Source organism: Culex pipiens, chromosome 2, assembly GCF_016801865.2.
Source record: "Culex pipiens pallens isolate TS chromosome 2, TS_CPP_V2, whole genome shotgun sequence".
Lineage (NCBI taxonomy): Eukaryota > Metazoa > Arthropoda > Insecta > Diptera > Culicidae > Culex > Culex pipiens.
In genome coordinates, this window is record NC_068938.1 from 221,595,746 (window position 1) to 221,614,636 (window position 18,891).

Sequence of the window (18,891 nt, forward strand, 5' to 3'; positions counted from 1 at the left end):
AGTAACATTGTTTGCAAGCACCACCTCTCCCCTCCCAGAACGCCGCAAGAAGCGCGGCGTCGCATGGCCTGCTTTTGGTGAGCCAAGCTTCGTTCGCCGTTTCGTCCCTTGAGGTCCCGCGCGATATCACAGTGTGCAGTGCATTCTTATGTTGCTACAACAACACAAAGCTCCGCATATGGCCCAAAGAGCTGGGGCTAGAGAAGGATGAATACAAAATCAAGAGGTCTTTCCCCCCGGGTCGGACGGACGTACTCACGCATTCCCTCCACGGACTCGCGGATGCGAAATCCAAGACTTATTGGAACACGTTTGCAAAACAGGTTGCATTTCGAGGTATTTTTAGCCGTTGCCAACTGCGAGCATGGGTTGTTGGAAGGATGCTGGACTTGATACGGTTTTTACGAGCAGGTTCTTTAATTTGGACGATTGAAGATCAGAGGAGGATCGTGAATTTGAATATTTTGAAGGCTGAACTGAAAGGTGGACGTGATGATGACTGTGGAGAACTTTTATGACTCATAATGAACTTGATTCGCTTCATCGATTTTTGTGATTTCTTTGGAAAATGAGAAGGCAAATAATGTCACTCTCTCCCCCACGTTCAAATAAATTCAAGCATTTGAAAGTCATTAAAACACCGCAAAGGCACTTGAACCAGTAATTACAACCTTTCGGAAATGTCCAATATTGTCACACCAGGCAGAGAGAGGACAAATCTGCAATAATGTTTTCCATATCCGCACCCTCCCACCGCCAACTGAGTTCTGTCATAACGCAAACAAATCTGATGAATAGCAGCGGCCTACTGTGAAGCCAAAACCAAAGGTTCCATTTCGGACGCGTGGCCTGTCCTCTTCAAACATGCGATATTATTGCAGCGCGCCATGGCCAAGGTAGTCTCGTACACAATACAAGGTAAATATTGTGAGTGGGTAAATACACACAAAAGGGTGCCGAGCCGACGACGTCTTTTCCTCCCAGAAGCAGCCGCAGCAGTAAGTAGCGGATTACAAGTGTGCGGTTTACAAAAGAGTCTCTTTGCGGGTTTTACGGTATTGTTTGCGGTTACGTTTCTAGGTGGGTGAGGACTGTGGGTAAAATAGAGGGAAAACTTGACTAATAATAAGTTCTCCTTAAATCTATCTTTATGGCACTTTTATTTGAAACTAATCGTACAATAACTTTAAAAAAATGGCAATCTACCGATATTTCTGATATTTGGCAGGGCTGCCTTATCGTCATATTTACGAAGAAAAAAGATAAAGATGAGAATTTGAAGTTGTTTTGTCTTGTAGAATCATTTATGAACGATTCAGGATAAATTTTAAAACGTTGCTGGAGATTCATGTAATAAATATAATATTTTAATTCATTGTGTTTATTTCATTAAGAATCCACGACTTTTGCCAGGGTTGCCAGGTCCAAAAACATTTTTTTTAATGATTTGCTTTGATCACATATTACATTATTGGGAGAGTTCGTTGTATCTATCCCACTATCCCTTAGTCCTGGTGGCCCTGAATAAATTCCGGATTAGTCCTGGCCCGGGGTGTGATACACAAGCGGATTACTCCCCTCGAGGCCAAGCCTGGCAGCCCTTTCCACCCCATTGCACCCATTCAATCTTCATCGCTCACCGGGAGGTGCTCCTACCATCGAAAAAGGAAACAAAAATAAAGTCATTCGACGTTTTGCGACATTCTGGAGCAAGAAGCACTCCTCATAGAAAATTCCTTTCACGAGCCGGCGCCAAATGAAGACATGTGTTAATGAAGGCTCGTCTTTTGTACCGCGAACGGTTATTGCTTCTGCAGTGTATTTATGTAGCGACGATGTCGTCGGAAAGGAGAGATTAAGGATTCCTTGTACAAAGGGAAATCTTTTGAATGGAGCTTTTCCCATAAATCCAGCCGGTTGCAGCTTTCAAAAGGAAAATGGAAATTAATTTCATGAAAATCGTTGCAACAAAAGAAACAAATTTATTCTGACGATTTCTTTGAAGGAAACCGTATTTCAATGGTTGTTTTTGACGGAGTAGGCTTTGCTATTTCCGGAGGGGAGAGCTGGCACGCTCATTAAAATTCCTGGCATACTGCGACGACCGGCGTTGAAGTCACTTTCGAGTGTCCTTCGCGCCTCTCATCCACAACAATGCCGACAGATTCGTCCCGGACCTATGCTAACATTTCGGAGTTATGCTCTGAGATTTTCTCGACTACTCTCTGCCGAGAGAATGCTTTTATTGTTTGCTCTGACCAACAGATACGATTGGAAGTTCAATCCTACTAATAGCCTATGAATAATTTCCACCACTAAATCTCATTCAAACACACTCAACAGGTGTCCAAATCCCCGTAGAGTGCTGAGCAAACAGAAAAATCTACCCCAGCACGAACCTTAACGTCCGACTACCGGAATCGCCGCAAGACATTGGGGCGTCCAAGCAGGCGTAAATCAAATTAGCCATGAAATTGCTGAGCAATTCATTGTTTCAATTACCCGTGCGACGACAACTGTCAAAAAAGCATAGAACACCTCCTAGTTTTCCCAAACCCCGGTAGCAAAATACCAGGACAACGAGGGTTACGTCGAAGTAGGCCCTGCTGACACGAATTTCTGATGGGAAGGAAATCTAATTTACACGCTGTCACGCAGAGTGCAGGAACGACGTCAGTGCACACTAGATCCTGCAAGTTAACGCAACTGTGTTGCGTTGCGTTCCGGAATATGTCATTTCCTGTTTGCCTGGTAACGAGTTTTCCCGGAGCGCAGGCGAGTATCAACCCCTTTTTAAAAAATCGCTTCAGCACCCCTTTTGAAAAGGGTAAAAATCCGGACGGTAGCAGCAAGCAGAAGCTATGTTTTTGTTTTGTCATCGTGACAATAAAAAGCATAATAGGAAGTATTTAGCATTCAATTTGTTCGCATTTGTTTCTGTGACCCGGCGCCGCCCCTCCTCAAGAAAGGATCACGAAGAAGCGGAGGCGCCTAATCTCTCCCCCTTTTGAAGGTTTATGAAGGATTGTTGTACTGCAAGGAAAACGATACAAAAATGGTCCCTACCAGGAGGGAAGGAGATTTGTTAGGAAATTAGTTTTCGCCTAACTATGTTACACCAGCACAGCGGAAATAATGCGAACCGTAATGATGGAATTCTTGCGACGCCACACTTGTGTGAAAGTGACGTTTTATGACTTTTGATGAGGTGTATTGAGGCGAGAAAACTAATTAAAAGTTTTTCGGTGGTGTGAAATTTAGTTTGGCTAGTAACTTGAATTCTTTTCAGAACGACAAACTTCATAATTTAATAAGCTTGACTCAGCGTCAGTCGAAGCAAGCGTTTGTCAAGGACTACTATGTCCAACTTTTATTCAGAACTCGATATGAAAGGGGAAATACTTGTGGTCCGCCAAGTAAGCAATGTCAACGATTCTCTTCCCCGTATTGAATCCGTCCATCGTTTTGATTTCCTCTGCGGACAGCTTGAAATCAAACAAATCAATGTTTTGACGAAGTCGATCTGGGTTGGCCGACTTCGGAATCGGAACGGTTCCAATATCCAGCAAGTATCTCAGTATGATCTGCCCAGGAGATTTATTGTACTTCTTTGCAATCTCCAGAACTCGAGGGTCGTCAATTGCGGATTTGTTGTCATTTCCGGAACTTTGATTAGGTCGACCCAACGGACTGTACGCCGTGATGACAATCCCCAACTTCCTACAGAATTCAATTAGCTTCCGTTGATTCAATGTCGGATTGCACTCAACTTGATTCGTAACGGGGCGAACCTTGCACTCGTTGACAATCCTCGTTATCTGCTCGCTGTTGAAGTTCGACACTCCAATGCTCTTCACTTTTCCAGTTTCCAGCAGCTTCTCCATGGCACGGTACGTATCCACAATGTCTACCTCAGAGAACTCAACTGGATCCGACTTCTGGACCTGCCAACCAGAAAACTTGAAGCTCACCGGACAGTGCATCAAGTACAAATCGATGTAGCCAATATCCAAGTTGGCCATGGACCGTTTGAAAGCCTCCTCAACGTGCTTTGGATCGTGGAATGTGTTCCACAACTAAAAAAAAACAACATTTTCAAACAATCCTCTTCCGAAACAATCAAAGCAAACCTTGGTGGTCACGAAAACATCCTCCCTCCTGATGACGTCTTCTGCGATCTTGTCGCGAATCGCGCGTCCCACTTCCTTCTCGTTTCCGTACAAGTAGGCCGTGTCGATGTGACGATATCCGGCGTCCAGGGCTGCTTTGACCGCTTCCACGGCTTCACCTTCGCGGGCCTAAGCAAGAAATATCATTGAATGATTTTTTATCTATAATTGGAATTTTACCTGCCAGGTTCCCAAGCCCAGAACGGGCATTTTTAGCCCATTATTCAATGTTACGGTAGGTGCGAATAGAGGCATTTTGAAGTTACTTTATTGAAGGTAGAATTGCAACTACACCTAGAAGTGACTCGTACCAATATTGAAACCTAAATGAGTTGAGCTTTGCTTAATGTGATAACGATGATTGTTTTGATTTTGATAGTGCATTGTCTGATTGTGACAGTTACAGTTATTTTAAGTTCTTGAATTCTTGCAACAACACAAAAACAACAAAAAAACTTTTTGAAAAAAATATGAAATTATGTTTACACAAAAAAATCACAACAAAAATTTGTTCTGGAATTATGTAATATGCAATGCAAAGTCAGTTTTATTAAATTTACCAGTTATATTCATCACCCCTTCAAAATTAATAATATTAAAAATATGTTTTAATTTAATAACAAAAAGTATCTGTTATTAGCTATGTCAATCACATTTTAACACGGTAATTTTTTGTATTTTAATCAAATGCGGTATTTTTTTTTTAAAGATGGAGACAATTAAAAAATCCGAACATGTGTCAGTCTTAATCTTTATGTTTTATTTCAATACCACATTTCCTTCATCGTCGCAGTTATTATTAGAATTTAATAAAAATATGAAACGACATAACGCAACGACATCATCTTCATCGTCACCAAAAGTCAAATCCCCAGCAGATGTGCCCCAGAGTACATGGAATCAAACCGAACGTCGTATATGAATGTATATTCTGAATGGGGACTTTATGGACAGAAATAACGCAACCGTCTTTTCCGCCTTCGGGGCCTGTCACAGAAAAAGCTAGGAAAATGTCCCAGGCTGAATCGTGTGAAATCGTCGACCGGAGAAGCCAACGCCAACGAATGGAATCTAATTTTAACGAAATTCTGATTATGAATTATGATGATCTAGACGTTTTTCGCCTTTTTCCACTACTCAAGCCCAGAATCATACACTTGTTAACGCTTCATTGTCACTCTTCCCCGTTCCAACTCTCCCTAATGTGACGGCAAATCATAATTGCATAAGCGGATTTCGTGAGTGAAATACAACCGAATTTGCTCGCTGGACTGCACACAGAGTAACCTTTTACCTTAATCTGACAAGCGAATGTTCTATAATTTCTACCGGCTTGTCATCACAAGCGAAATGAGAAAGTTACTTTCTTCTATTTACTTGAGAAAAAAAAGTTAATGGACTTGTCATTACCAGACTTCATCAGCACCACCTTTATTCACCGTTTTAGCCTTCATATGGCGAGAAGAAAAAAAAGGATGTTCCTGCCTTTCCGAATGAAGAAAAAAGAAAATCTTTGATTTACTTCCCGCTAAGCAAGCCATGACGAAAAAAAACGAATCGCAGTACACACCTTCCCAGCAAACTCATTTCCGCTGTTTTTCGTGAGCACAGCAAGCGTCTTTATAAAATAAAAATATTGATTCAATTTGCGTGTGTCTCCAGCCTACTTTGCACGCGGGAGGAAAAAAAAGACAAATTACACCCCCTCCCTACCACCCAGCGATGGCCTACTTTGGCGAGGGACGCCAAATTCATTCGCCTAATAAATATGTCCCGCTGCGAGCAGGGAAATTTGACGATTACCCCGCACAATAGAGCCGATCGAACAAACAGACATTTTTCAATGAATGCAGCGTAATCAGATTTGTGAATGGTTTCGGGAATCGAATTTTGATAATTCGCTTACGAGGGTAAGAGGGTTGTGAAAACATATTTTCGATATCAAGAAGATGAATGAAATTTATTGTTTGTCAGATTACACTGAATTTACCTACAGCAAAAAAAAAGTAAATTGCATCGGCCGGGAATCGAACCCGGGCCGCCCGCGTGGCAGGCGAGCATTCTACCACTGAACCACCGATGCTTCGTGAATATTGCTGGCTAGAATGAAATCCAGCTCTGCTAAATTTATAAACCAAATTTAAAAAAAAAATTGATGCCTGTGCAAAACTTTCACAAGCCAATGAAAAAAATTAAAACATACGAATAAAATTCTATCTCATCAAACGTAACACTTGCTATAAAATTGCATGCAACATCCAACGATAGCAAGCGTTTGTCTTCCCCTTAACAGCAAACAACTTTTATAGCATGGAAATTGGAAACGTTGCTTTGATTCACGTGATGATTCGAATTCTAAGACGCTTCAAAACCCGGACACCTCGTCTTGTTTTAAGTTCGCATAATAATTGTCAAAACTGTGTTATTTGATGAATTTTAATATAAACTTTCATTTCAAATTTGTTTGGTCTACAAAGACAATCAGAACCATAATTTTCTGCTTTGCCTTCCCGGTGCTTCGGACGCCTATGACATATTTCAGTGAAATGTTTCACGTTTTTGGTGAACTCATGTTTTGGCACTGATTACAAACATGTTGTAATCAGTGCCAAAACATGAGTTTACCAAAAACGTGAAACATTTCACTGAAATATTTCAAAGGCGTCCGAAGCACCGGGATGGCAAAGCAGAAAATTGTGGTTCTGATTTTCTTAAATTATAGCAAAATATTGAATGTTTTGATGTAAATAGTTTATTTCAGACAAGAATGCCATTCACTAACATTTCAGTCCAAATTTGTGCGATTCATAAGCAAAATAGAGTGTCCAGAATTCCAAGCAAAAGTGTCCGGATTTCGAATCAGCTTTTATCAGTGTCCGGGATTCAAAGCACAACAAGTCATTTTTATTTTAAAATTCTGATGAAAAATATTCTGCATGCATTCTCTGAAAATTTACTGTTTATACTACATCCTGATGATATTTATACATTTCCAACTTTTTTTTTTTTTTTTTTTTTTTTCATAAAATTATTTTTATTAGGTCCTTTTCGGTACTGGGACCTGGTTAGGACCGAGTCGGCTTTTGTAATTACATTTGGCTTAATAATTACAGAGGATCTTGTGTGTAAATGTTAGTGGGAGGGGAGCCGATTACCCGCGGCCTACTCGGGGTTAGTAGGGAAGGGATTGATGTTAAAGACAAGGCGTGGGAAGGGAAGGGGGATTGTGTAGGGGTCTTGGTTGGCTCTGCTGGCCTTTGCGTTTTGTCCTCAGCCGCAACTCGGTGTCCAGCTGCTGGGGCGTTCTTGCTTTGCTTCCGGTGCAACCAGAAACGACGGCTTTGTGCGAAGGCGAGTTATACTAACAGAAGGAAAACTAACTGAAGGAAAACTAACTGGAAGAAAAACTAAATAGATATATTGGAATCTAAGAGGAACTGATAGATCGGATAGAGAACATCAAGGTCTAGTTGAGATAACGCGTCTCGCATCGGAATTTCTGGTGGTCTTCCTCGGGCCCTGAGGGTATCTTTCAACTTAATTCTGTGAGCCTGGTGATCTGGACACGCCCATACGAGATGGTCGATGTCCTGATAACCCTGCCCACAGTCGCATAAGTTCGTATCACTCATGTTGATACGGTACAGATGAGCCTTGGACGAGTAATGGTTCGACATAAGGCGGGACATCGTTCTGATGAATCCACGCGTCAAGTCCATTCCCTTGAACCAGGCTTTTCTTTGCACCTTAGGTCGTATGGAATACATCCAACGTCCCTTGGTGTCGTCGTCCCATTGTTTTTGCCAATCCAGAAGCGCACGCTGCCTCGGAAAACCGTAGCATTCTTGTAGGCTAATTGGCCTTTCAAAAATGTCTCCACTCTCAGCACCCTTCTTGGCGAGCAAGTCCGCTTTTTCATTACCCGGAATCGAGCAATGAGCGCGGACCCATACCACCGTGATGCTGAAGGACTGAGCCGCCAGGTTGTTTAAAGTCTTGCGTATTTCCGTGAGGAAAAACGCAGACTCCCTGGTCGGCTTCAGAGACCGGATAGCCTCAACAGAGCTAAAGCTATCGGTGAAGATGAAGTAGTGGTCAGGTGGCATGGTCTCGATGATTCGCAGTGCGCAGTAAACCGCGGCTAACTCTGCGACATAAACCGAACTCGGGTCCTTCAGCTTAAAGAACAGCTGATAAGATTCATGATAAACACCGAAGCCCGTACAGCCGTCGAGTTTGGAGCCATCGGTGAAGAATCTGTTGTTTGGAGGAACATGGTTGTACTTTGATGCGAAGATCGACGGTACAACTCCCCGCAGAAGATGGTTTGGGATACCGCGAGTATCGGCTTTCATGGACGTGTCGAAGCCAATCAGGGTGCTGCTGGTTAACGGAGGCGTGCGCTGTACCGTTGTGCTCGGGCTCCACTCCCACGATGACATAAAGTCATAATATAGAAGCATGCGCCGAGACTCAACGTGAAGGTTCAGCAACGTTTCAAAGTTGTCAATTACCAGTTTATTCCTGTAATCACAACGGATCAGGAACCGGTAAGACAGTTCGTAGTAACGAGTTCGCAGAGGCAACACTCCCGCCAAGACCTCGAGGGTCATGTTGTGAGTTGAGTGCATGCATCCCAAGACAATGCGAAGACATCGGTACTGTATCCGCTGGAGAACCAACAAGCGTGATTTCGCAGCTGATTGGAAGCAAAAACTGCCATATTCCAGCACCGAGAGTATCGTTGTCTTGTACAGTCGAAGCAGGTCAGAAGGATGAGCACCCCACCGGTTGCCAGAGACGCTGCGCAGAAAATTAGTTCTTTGCAGGCACTTTTGCTTCAGGTAGTTAATGTGCTTCCCCCATGTTCCCTTCTGATCAAAGATGGTACCCATGTACATGAAGTGGTCCGACTGCTCGATAGTCTTTCCCGAGAGAGAAAGATTGAGCTGCGGCGGTTCATGCTTCCCCGTAAAAACGACTAGTTCCGTCTTCTCCGGAGAGAATTCAATACCCTTTCCAACTGCCCAATGGGCCAAGTTGTTCAGGGTATCTTGCAAGGGTTCTAGTAGATCGACTTCCTTCTTGGCAGCGATTGAAACCACTGCGTCATCTGCGTACTGTATAAGGGTGCAGTCTCCGGTCAAGCAATCATCGATGTCGCTGACGTAGAAGTTATACATGGATGGACTAAGGCGTGAGCCTTGTGCCAAACCCATGTAACTTATCCGGGTGATTGCCAGATCACCTTGCACAAAGTGCATGTGTTTTTCTGACAACAGGTTGATGAGGAAGTTGCACATCGTCGGATTGAGACCGCTCCGCCGCAGCTTTACTCCCAACACATCGATGGAGACTGAATCGAATGCACCCTTGATGTCTAGGAAGACAGAAGCCATTTGCTGTTTTTTACCACGGGCTATGTCGATCCCTGTCGCCAGCAAAGCTAGACAGTCGCTTGTTCCCTTGCCTCTCCGGAAGCCATACTGCGTGTCTGACAGCAAGTGCTCTCGTTCCATCCATGGTTCGAGGCGGTCGAGGATCATCTTCTCCAGCAACTTGCGTAGACACGACAGCAAGCTGATTGGACGATACGAGTTGTGGTCGGACGCCGGCTTACCGGGCTTTTGAATGGCAACCACCCGGACCTGTCGCCATTCGTGTGGAATTATGTTCTGCTCCACGAACGTGTTGAACAGATTCAACAGACGCTGCTTGGCGACGTCCGGAAGATTTTTCAGCAAGCTGAACTTGATCTTGTCCGGACCAGGAGCAGTGTTGTTGCCCGTCAATAGTGCTATGGAGAGCTCTACCATCGAGAAGGGAGGATTAGCATCGCTCCTATCAACAACGTCGAATGATGGTTGTGTCGGCACCGAGTCCGGGCACACCTTCTTGGCGAAATCCAATATCCACTTGTCCGATTTTTCCACACTCTCGTTCGGAACGGAACCTCTACGCATGGCCCTACATTTCCAACTTCAAAATCAAATTATTCGCTCTACAATATTGCCTTGGCGTTCTCGATTGCGAGATTCCTACTCGAAACTAGGTGTCCGAAGGCTTGATTGCTTGATTGCATTTCCAACTTATTTAATTAAACAAATTACAAATAAACAAATTAATCAATTAAATAACAAGCTAGAACTTCAAAATTTAAATGAATAACTAACTTTTTTTCTTTAGTAAAATATTTTCCGTCATTTCGTTATGTCCAAAGAAGCCAGTTTGCATAATTTTATCCAATTGTTCGTTGTGATACAAATTAAGAAGCTGTCCATTCAATAGATATATGAAAAAAAATCTGTGTCTTGAGCATAAAAATTAAATTATTTTAATCAACTTTTTTATCAAAAAATGTAGATTGTGACTTATTTAACCCTTAGAATAGTTTTAAATGAAAATCGGAATTCGATCAAGTATTTTTTTTAATTTTGCCTCGAGATATATCATGGATGTAGGGAGATCATTTAGTCAGATTATGCCAAGACTAAAAAAATAATTTATGGTTAGCATTAAAAACAGTTTTGAAAAAGATCAAACATTTTCTAAAAAATGTGTTTTTTTTTTAATTTAAAACAATGGCCATCTTGTTTTTCGAGGAGATGAGATAGCTCATAATTTTCGTTTATGGACATTGTTGTTCAAATAGTTGGATGGAATATGGCCTTGCAAAGTAAAAAAATGCAAATCTAGTTTTGTATGTTTTTTACTTTTCAGCACTCCCTTTCCATTCGCAATTTCTAGCTAACTATTTATCTGATTTAAATGTCAAAAATGTTTTCTTTTGAAAAATTTTCTCTTTAATTCAATTAATGGATAAAACTCATCTGATACTGTTAGAATTTTGCAATCACTTCTAATGTTGAAATAGAATATGTTTCAGTTCAATTTAATTTTGAAATCCGATTATCTTTGAAAACAACACACTCTATGAAAAGGTCTTTCGATTACACCGACCAACAAAATTTCTGCGCAGGCTCAACTCGAGGGGAAGCATGAACACGTGCACTTTAAATTTTTCAAAAATATTGAGACAGGGCTGAATGGTTTTTCTCCAAAGTTTGTATGGAGAATTAGTGCTGTTCGCTACTCCCACATATTGCATGCAATTTTTTGGTTGTATGCAAGAGCGACGAACCGCCCTAATTCTCCATACAAACTTTGGAGAAAAACCATTCGGCCCTGACTAAATATTTTTGAAAAATTCAAAGTGCACGTGTTTCTGGGGACCGCAAACTTCATGCTTCCCCTCGAGTTAAGCCAAAAAATATTTGGAACATCTTTATTGTGGCCAAAAAGAGCTAACTTTGAAGCAACGGTTATTTTTTAAAATTTAATTTTTTTGGTAAAATTTAAATAATCAGTGCAAAAGCTTGTAAGATCCTAAACGATTAGGAATTTGTTGTATAACGTTTAATCTAATGAAGGCTGACCAAAAATTGAAAAGGAAAATTGAAATTTTAAACTTTTTTTTTGTTTTTTGTTGGTTAAACTTGTTTAGATATAAAAACACCTGACTTTTCAAAAGGACCTAACTCGTCTTATTTGGCCCTTTTTAAGTTTTGGAGCAGTGCGTGGCCGAATGGTTACGCTGTCCGCTTTGTAAGCGGATGATTCTGGGTTCGATTCCCATCTGCTCCAACCTTCCATCGGATGAGGCGGTAAAATGTCGGTCCCGGCCTTGGTTGTTGTTAGGCCGTTAAGTCATTCCAGGTGTAGGAGTCGTCTCCATGCCATAAGTACAAACAACACACCAAACCAAGCCTACTCCGGTGGAATCGCTGGCGGCGGTTGGACTCGCAATCCAAAAGTCGTCAGTTCAAACACTGGGGTGGAAGGTTCCTTGGAGTAGAAAGAGGTTTGGGTGCTCTCCCCATTCAAGCCTTCGGACTCCTAGGTTCGAGCAGAAACTTGCAATAGAGACCACAAAAGACCCGGGTGTCGTTAATGTGGATGGTTTGATTTTTGAAGTTTTGGATGTGATTTTAACATTCTGAAAATTTTTTTTCCAAGAAATAATGTATTCACTTTTAACATTGCTAAACGATTCAATAGTTATCAAGATATCGTCATGTGGAAATTGAAGGCTGGATGGGTAATTGTTTAGAATATCCTTATCTTTCTTTAAATCTTTTTACGAAATGGACGAGAATGTACTTTTTTTTTGTATATTAAAAAAACATGAAAGATTATTTTAAAACGCCTTTTTCAATTTAACGGTGCCCTTTTTCAAGATGTGGCATAAGTAATTTAAGATTTAAAAATCATGTTAACACCCGAAAATGAGTTTGAAACAAAATATATTGATATCTCGATACTTTTCGGAAATACTTCTTTTTGTAAATAAAAACGATTACGCGCACCTGGGAAAAGGAACAGGATTTGGAACATGTAGATGTTGATGTCCTTCTTCTTGACGACAAAAGTTTTTCATATTTGAATTATAAAAATTATGAACTGCTAAATAACGATGCATTTTTTCAAATATCCTTTGAATCATTCAAAACTTTTGGTTTTTTTCAGCTCACATATCAAATCTCACTATTTAGAATTCTTGAGTTTTTTTTGAAAAGGACCAATAAACATATGAAAGACAATAGCTTATTGGTCCTTTTCAAAAAAAACTCCAGAATTTACATTTGTCTTCCAATCCAACCTCATCGTGACTAGATTATAAATAACCAAAATAAACCGTCCCCCACACGTGTTCCTCCTCTGCCTGTTCTCACCTGTGATTGATCAAACATTTGATAAGTCATTCAAGAAGAAACAGGTATTGGTTCGGCAGTGTGTATGTTTACCTGGCGGTGGTGTGTGATTCACCTGTGTCGCCCAAAGTGTGGAACCTCTCCAAGATAAGCAGCACCTTAAGTCACCATCATCATCCGTTGGTCATTGGTGTTGGTATCTAAACGAAAATTCACACCTTCCGCGGATAGCACCGAAGAAACCTGGCTATCGCTGACTGAACAGAGTGTCTAGAGTTGAATTTGCCGGCGAGTATCCCCCTCATTCTCTTTAATTATTTGTGATTTCAGTTATTCTGTATGCTATACGTTATACTGAAAACATATTTTTAGCCAACCCTCAGCCACAAGTGAATTAGATTTCCTCGCTGAGGGTAATTTTCCTGCGCGCGCAAACACGCTATTACGCATGCTTAGTATTATTGATCCCCAGCAGCTGTGCAACATAAGCATGCAAGATCTCTGCCACCCTTGGGTGTGGCTATTCCACTCAGGATCGTTTTGTTTATTTTTATCCCTTAAAGCAGGCGCGTGGTGAGGTTTCCTACTCAGCCAAACGTCGAGTAGGCCAACTGCCATACGCCAACTATGATTTCCATGTTGCAGGCGAACGAATGTGAAGTCTAGCGCGTGGCCACAATTTCCAGATCTTGCATTCGTGTCCACGATAATATGTTTACTCGTCACGATGTTTACTCAAGAAAAGTAGTCTCTGTGCTTATTTTATCTTCTTGAGCTGTGATTTTTTTTTTTTGGCAAACGTCACAAACAATTTTCCTTCTATAACTCTGTATACAATTTTTTGGTTTGAAGTGCTACAACTACACAACATATGTGAAACTTAAATTGAATTTTAATGTTTTTGTGTTCAATTGCAGCAGCAAACAGTCATCAACGGAGTTTGACTGTACTATTCCCTACAGAAAATTTCGTCTTCGGATTGCTAACGCATCTGGTTCGGAAAAGCATCTGAATCACTGTTAGAACAGTGGAAAAGCAGTCTTGAATAGGATTTCAAGATGCATTTCATCATATTAATCGCTTTAAAGCTATTTTTAGAGCACCTTCTGCAGCAGCGAATTCAATTTCCTGGTGGAAGGATATCACATGATTTGAAGGGTTAATTCCCGCAACTAAGGTTAATATTTTGATCTCCGAAGTGACAAGAGAATTATTTTTCAGTAACATCAAAACAGACCGAATAAAAGTGGGAGTACGTCAGATGAAATATTGCAGTTATAGTAGGCATGCGCAATTGAGCGCACACAAGATTTCAAATAAACGTTACGCTGTCTTTGATCTTCTGTGAATCAGTGACTGTCTTGGATTGAATAAGAGCAGTGCTTGAACTTTCACAAAAAAAGTTGCTTATATTTTTTATTTAAACTTTTTTCAAACTTTTGTAAAACTTTTTCCATCATTTTGTTTTGTCCAAAGAAGCGTTTTCATACAAATTAAGAAGCTTTGTGTCTTGTCTGTAGCAGAGAATTTCAACTGTTTAAAAAAAACTCTTTATCACAAAAATTCGGTTGTGACTAGTGCATCCATCCCGGGAATTCCCGGGACTTTTCCAAAACCGGGAATTCTGGAATCCTGAATTTTTTTATATTTTGTCTCGGGAATTCCGAAATTGAAAAAAAAACAAATTTTGGTCTGAAAATTCAGATTTGGTTGTGGAAATAGATAAAATCCAGAGTTTTTTTTAAAGGACCAATAAACTATTGTCTTCCATATGTTTATAGGACCTTATAAAAAAACTCTAGAAATGAACACAGTTGAATACTTAGTAATTGATAGCATTAAAATTATTTTTCAGCCTATAGCTTTCAATATTTTCTATTTAATTTTGTATATTTTTGAAAGGACTGCAGTCCCATGGGTAGTATATATGTATATATATATATGATTAAAAAAAAATAAAATAGGAACAGAACAAAACTATTAGAAAAGCGATTTCAAGATCTATTGCTCTAAAATCTCCTGTACCTATTCAGACTATTAATTTGTAAAATATTTTCAACTTATCCAAAATTTTGCACTGACTCGTTTTACTTATGTCGTTTTTTTGTTTTTTTTACATTTAAAAAAAAAATAGCTATTCATAAAACTTGCTTGGTTACTGTGCAACCTTAAGTCATCTTAAAACTGCTATCCTCGTTAAAATTGATGTGTGAATTATCACCAATTAATAGTAATGAGCAAAATCTATGATTTTAAACTTATTACCGTTTAAAAAAATCCCGGGATCTCGGGAATTTCCGGGATTAAAAAAATATTTTCAAATCCCGGAAAAATTGAACATCCTAATTATGATTAAATCAACCCTTAGAATCTATTTTTATTTTTTATTTCTTAACCTTAATAATACATGAAAATAAACTGTTTTGGAATGATTAATATGAAAATCAGGATTCGTGCATGTTTTTATTGTACCTTGAGATATATCATGGATGTATCAGCCAGAGTAGGCCAAGACTAACAAAAATAATTTCTGGATGGCAAAAACAGTTTCGAAAATGGTCAAAGGTTTCGAGTTAAAGCCATTTGCAGGTTAACATTTTCTTAAAAAAAGTTTTTTTTTATTTAAAACAATGTCCATATCTGGAGAAAAAATATTTTTCAAGGCGATCAGATAGCTTATAACTTTCTTTAATGGACATTGTTGTTCAAATAGTTGGATGGAATATGGCCTTACAAAGAATGACAATAATAAATATCTAGTTTTCTTTGTGTTTGTCCTTCCAGCACTCCCTTTCCATTCACTATTTCTTGATAACTATTGATCTGATTAAAAATGCCAAACACATTTTTTTTGTAAAACTTTCTCATATTGATTTTTTGGATTAAAATAATAAATATCTTTAAAATCATATCTGATTAAAAATGCCAAAAAATTTTTTTTGTAAAATTTTCTCATATTCATTTTTTGAATAAAACTTATAAATATCTTAAAAATCTTATGTTTTTATCACTTGAAGTGAATGATGAAATCGAATAAGTTTAAGTTTAAGTTAATTTTGAAATTCCATTCTATTTGAAAACAGCACATATTTTTACCATTACTCGCAGTCACAGTGGGCAACATTGTGTTTATTTCAAGCTAAAATTTACATGCTTCCCACAAGTGGCCGTTTTTCCGAGTTTTTCGACGTCGTCGTGCAAGTTTTCCCACCTCGCAGCGGTATCGTCGTCGTCACCGACGTCGGTTGGTCTGACTCTTCTAGCTTAAAACCGCGACAACAAAACAAAAACTTATTTTTAGCGAGTATCACTATAATTTGTCCCTCGCCATCGTTTTATTATGAAAAACCAACGTATTTTATTGTCTGTCTAGATGGTCCCCGGTGGTTAGAACCTGGGAATCGCTTGCCGAACCTGGCTGGGAAACTATCTGAAGAAATAGTGAAACGAAAGGACCCTTTGAAAACAATACTATGTTCAACACAGACGTACGCGACCGTCGTCTAAATATGGGCATACTTAGCACTGAAATTAGCTTATTTTTAATTAGCCTTCCCGCAGAAGCGAATTGGATTTCCTCGTGGAAGGTAGTTTAATCAAAAAGAATCGAAATTGATAACAATTGACAAACATCACTTGTCAATACAGCATTGATACTAGAAACAATTAACTACTATCGAAATTATGTAGATAAAGTAATACTTAGCAAGAACTTCAACCAAATATGAAACAAAACCACTTCTTAAAATCCAATAATAACTATTCCCCCCCATTGAAACACACGATGCATTGTAGGTGCTCAGGTATGCGTTTTTCTAAAAATAATTGAACAAAAATGGGACACATTTTTCACACCTGTTGATTTTTCAAAAATGCATCAACGAGCGCGCCTTCATCAAAACTCACAGTGCCATCTGTTGGCAACGCCATCCAAGTAGGAAAAATTCCACGGAAAGCTTTCTCGTGGAAAATCTCAGAAGGCATGCGAGATAAATTTTCTTTCCTTTCGAGCATGAAGTGTGGGAAATATTTCATATATTCCGTTATGTTTTGCGTAATGCGCAAGCGTCTTATTTCTGATTTTTTTTCCCCAAAAACTTAAATGAAAACTTTATCCTACTCAAGCTACGATCCTACATTATCCTGCTTTGGAACATTACAAATATCGTAAGGTACAATTGAAGGAAAAACTAGTATCGAGAATTAAACTTGACTCAAATTATCACGATACATTTTTTTTTTAATTGCAAGAATATTAACTATTTTTGCAAGCAATATGCGCTTTAAAGTTTTTAATGGTGAAAATTTTAAGCCGAAAGTTAAAACTCAGAATTAACAAAAGAAAAAAGAAACAGAACAGCATTCTATTTCACTTAAAAAATGAGCAAAACTCTTCAAATGCTTCAATATTTGATATCTTAATGATTTTATATAACAAAATTCTCACAACACGCAATAAATCAACACTCTCGATCATCGTGTGAAAAAACAAATCAATTGATCTCTATAAAAACAAGAAACATCTAATCCACACCACCCAATGAAAATCTGTTCATAAAATTCTGCCCGCCTGTCGGCACAGTTGAACTACCGCAGCGCCATCAGCAATAATCATAATCGTTGGGCAATAAAATCCTTCTCCTATCCTACCTCCCCCAGAAAGCACCCACCCACAGCCTACTGCGCGCGAGGATCCCCCAACCAGCCGGCCACATCTGGACCGATGAAAATTTACGACACTGCCGGAAAATAACGATTATGATTGCCTTGAAGCAACGCCGCCTACTACGCTACAGCTGATGTTGTTGATTTTGGGAAATGTTTTCAAATAGGCGTAATTTACTTTATTTTGACGATTTTGAACAATTTTATCGTTTGAAAGCTTTGCCAGTTTTCAGAAACAAAAGCGTTTTCTTTTCATTCGTTACGACCCCAAATAATCTTAATTTTTGATGCAAAAATCCACCGATGTTAAGACAAATCACCGCGGGGCAGTAATTCCACTGATCTGTTTTTTGGCACGAATTTCTCTAATCTGCCAGCTTGTTATACAAAATCCATCTTTACTCGCTGCGAAAGTTATTAAATTCGCTTGAACGCGAATCTCGGCGGAGTGCGCGGGAAAATGCATTCCTCCCGAACACACCCATTCGTGCAGGAGAGAGGAGCGGATCAAAAGAACACAAGATCGGTGGCGGCGCTCTAGCGTTTGTGTGTAAAGAATGTGGGAAAACAAATAGTCAGAGATGTTCGGGTTTGTTTTTCATTTTGAGACGAGGGAAGAATGAGGGACGAGGACGTGTGAACATTTTTCACGTTTTTCGTGATTGTGGTGCGTGCCAAAAAGATGGGCACCAGCGAAGTTTGTCGTATAAAAGAAGGGAGAATCACTGTGTTCAACTATGCTAGCGTGTGATTATGTTTTTGAAATGATGATTGTTGCTTGAGGAATGCGATTCCACTTGTTGAATGATGGGAGCAAATTGTCATTTAGGTTTTTTTTATGTAAATCTCAGATTGAAGGATAACTGTTATGAGTCAGAAAAAGTTTTAATCTTTACCATAATTTTCATTATTATGACGACAAAAAATGGAAATGGATTTCATTTTTTTAATTTATAAAATTAAATCTTTTTATATGGTGTTTTAAAAATATAGCTGACTAAAACTTAAATTCAAAAATTTTAATCGAAAAAAAAATAAAGAAATCCGTGATGATTTGCTACAAATTTTATTTAATGTTTTTGTCACCCCTCGCTTCAAAGTTGGCCCGAAAAATCAGGGGACAAATTTTTTTAAAAAAAAAAGCTTCTAAATTTAAATGGAAATTTAAGTGCAATCAGCTGAAATTAATTAAAAATGCATTCCCCCTGCGCTTAGAATAATTTTTATCATGTTTTGGTTGATTTAAATAATCTATTTTTTTTAACTGGGCAGCTTTTGAAAATAAAAATATTTGTGAAGTTTTGCGTTGATTCGTTTTTTTTTTTGCGAAAATTATTTACATTAAT

At 39.2% G+C, this 18,891-nt stretch overlaps 1 protein-coding gene and 1 non-coding gene across 2 annotated transcripts; both read right to left on the bottom strand.

Annotated features, from left to right (window-relative positions):
* Positions 1-2,904: 2,904 nt before the first annotated feature.
* On the bottom strand, positions 2,905-4,484 carry LOC120431321 (aldo-keto reductase family 1 member B1-like). Its single transcript, XM_039596455.2, has 3 exons — positions 4,350-4,484; positions 4,131-4,298; positions 2,905-4,076 (listed from the first exon to the last, which is right to left on the bottom strand). Exons 1-3 carry the CDS (start codon positions 4,422-4,424, stop codon positions 3,375-3,377), a joined length of 945 nt encoding a protein of 314 aa, XP_039452389.1. The 5' UTR covers positions 4,425-4,484; the 3' UTR covers positions 2,905-3,374.
* Positions 4,485-6,181: 1,697 nt separating this feature from the next.
* Positions 6,182-6,252, bottom strand: Trnag-gcc (transfer RNA glycine (anticodon GCC)). The gene has a single exon. It is a non-coding gene; the product is annotated as a tRNA-Gly (tRNA).
* Positions 6,253-18,891: the final 12,639 nt, after the last annotated feature.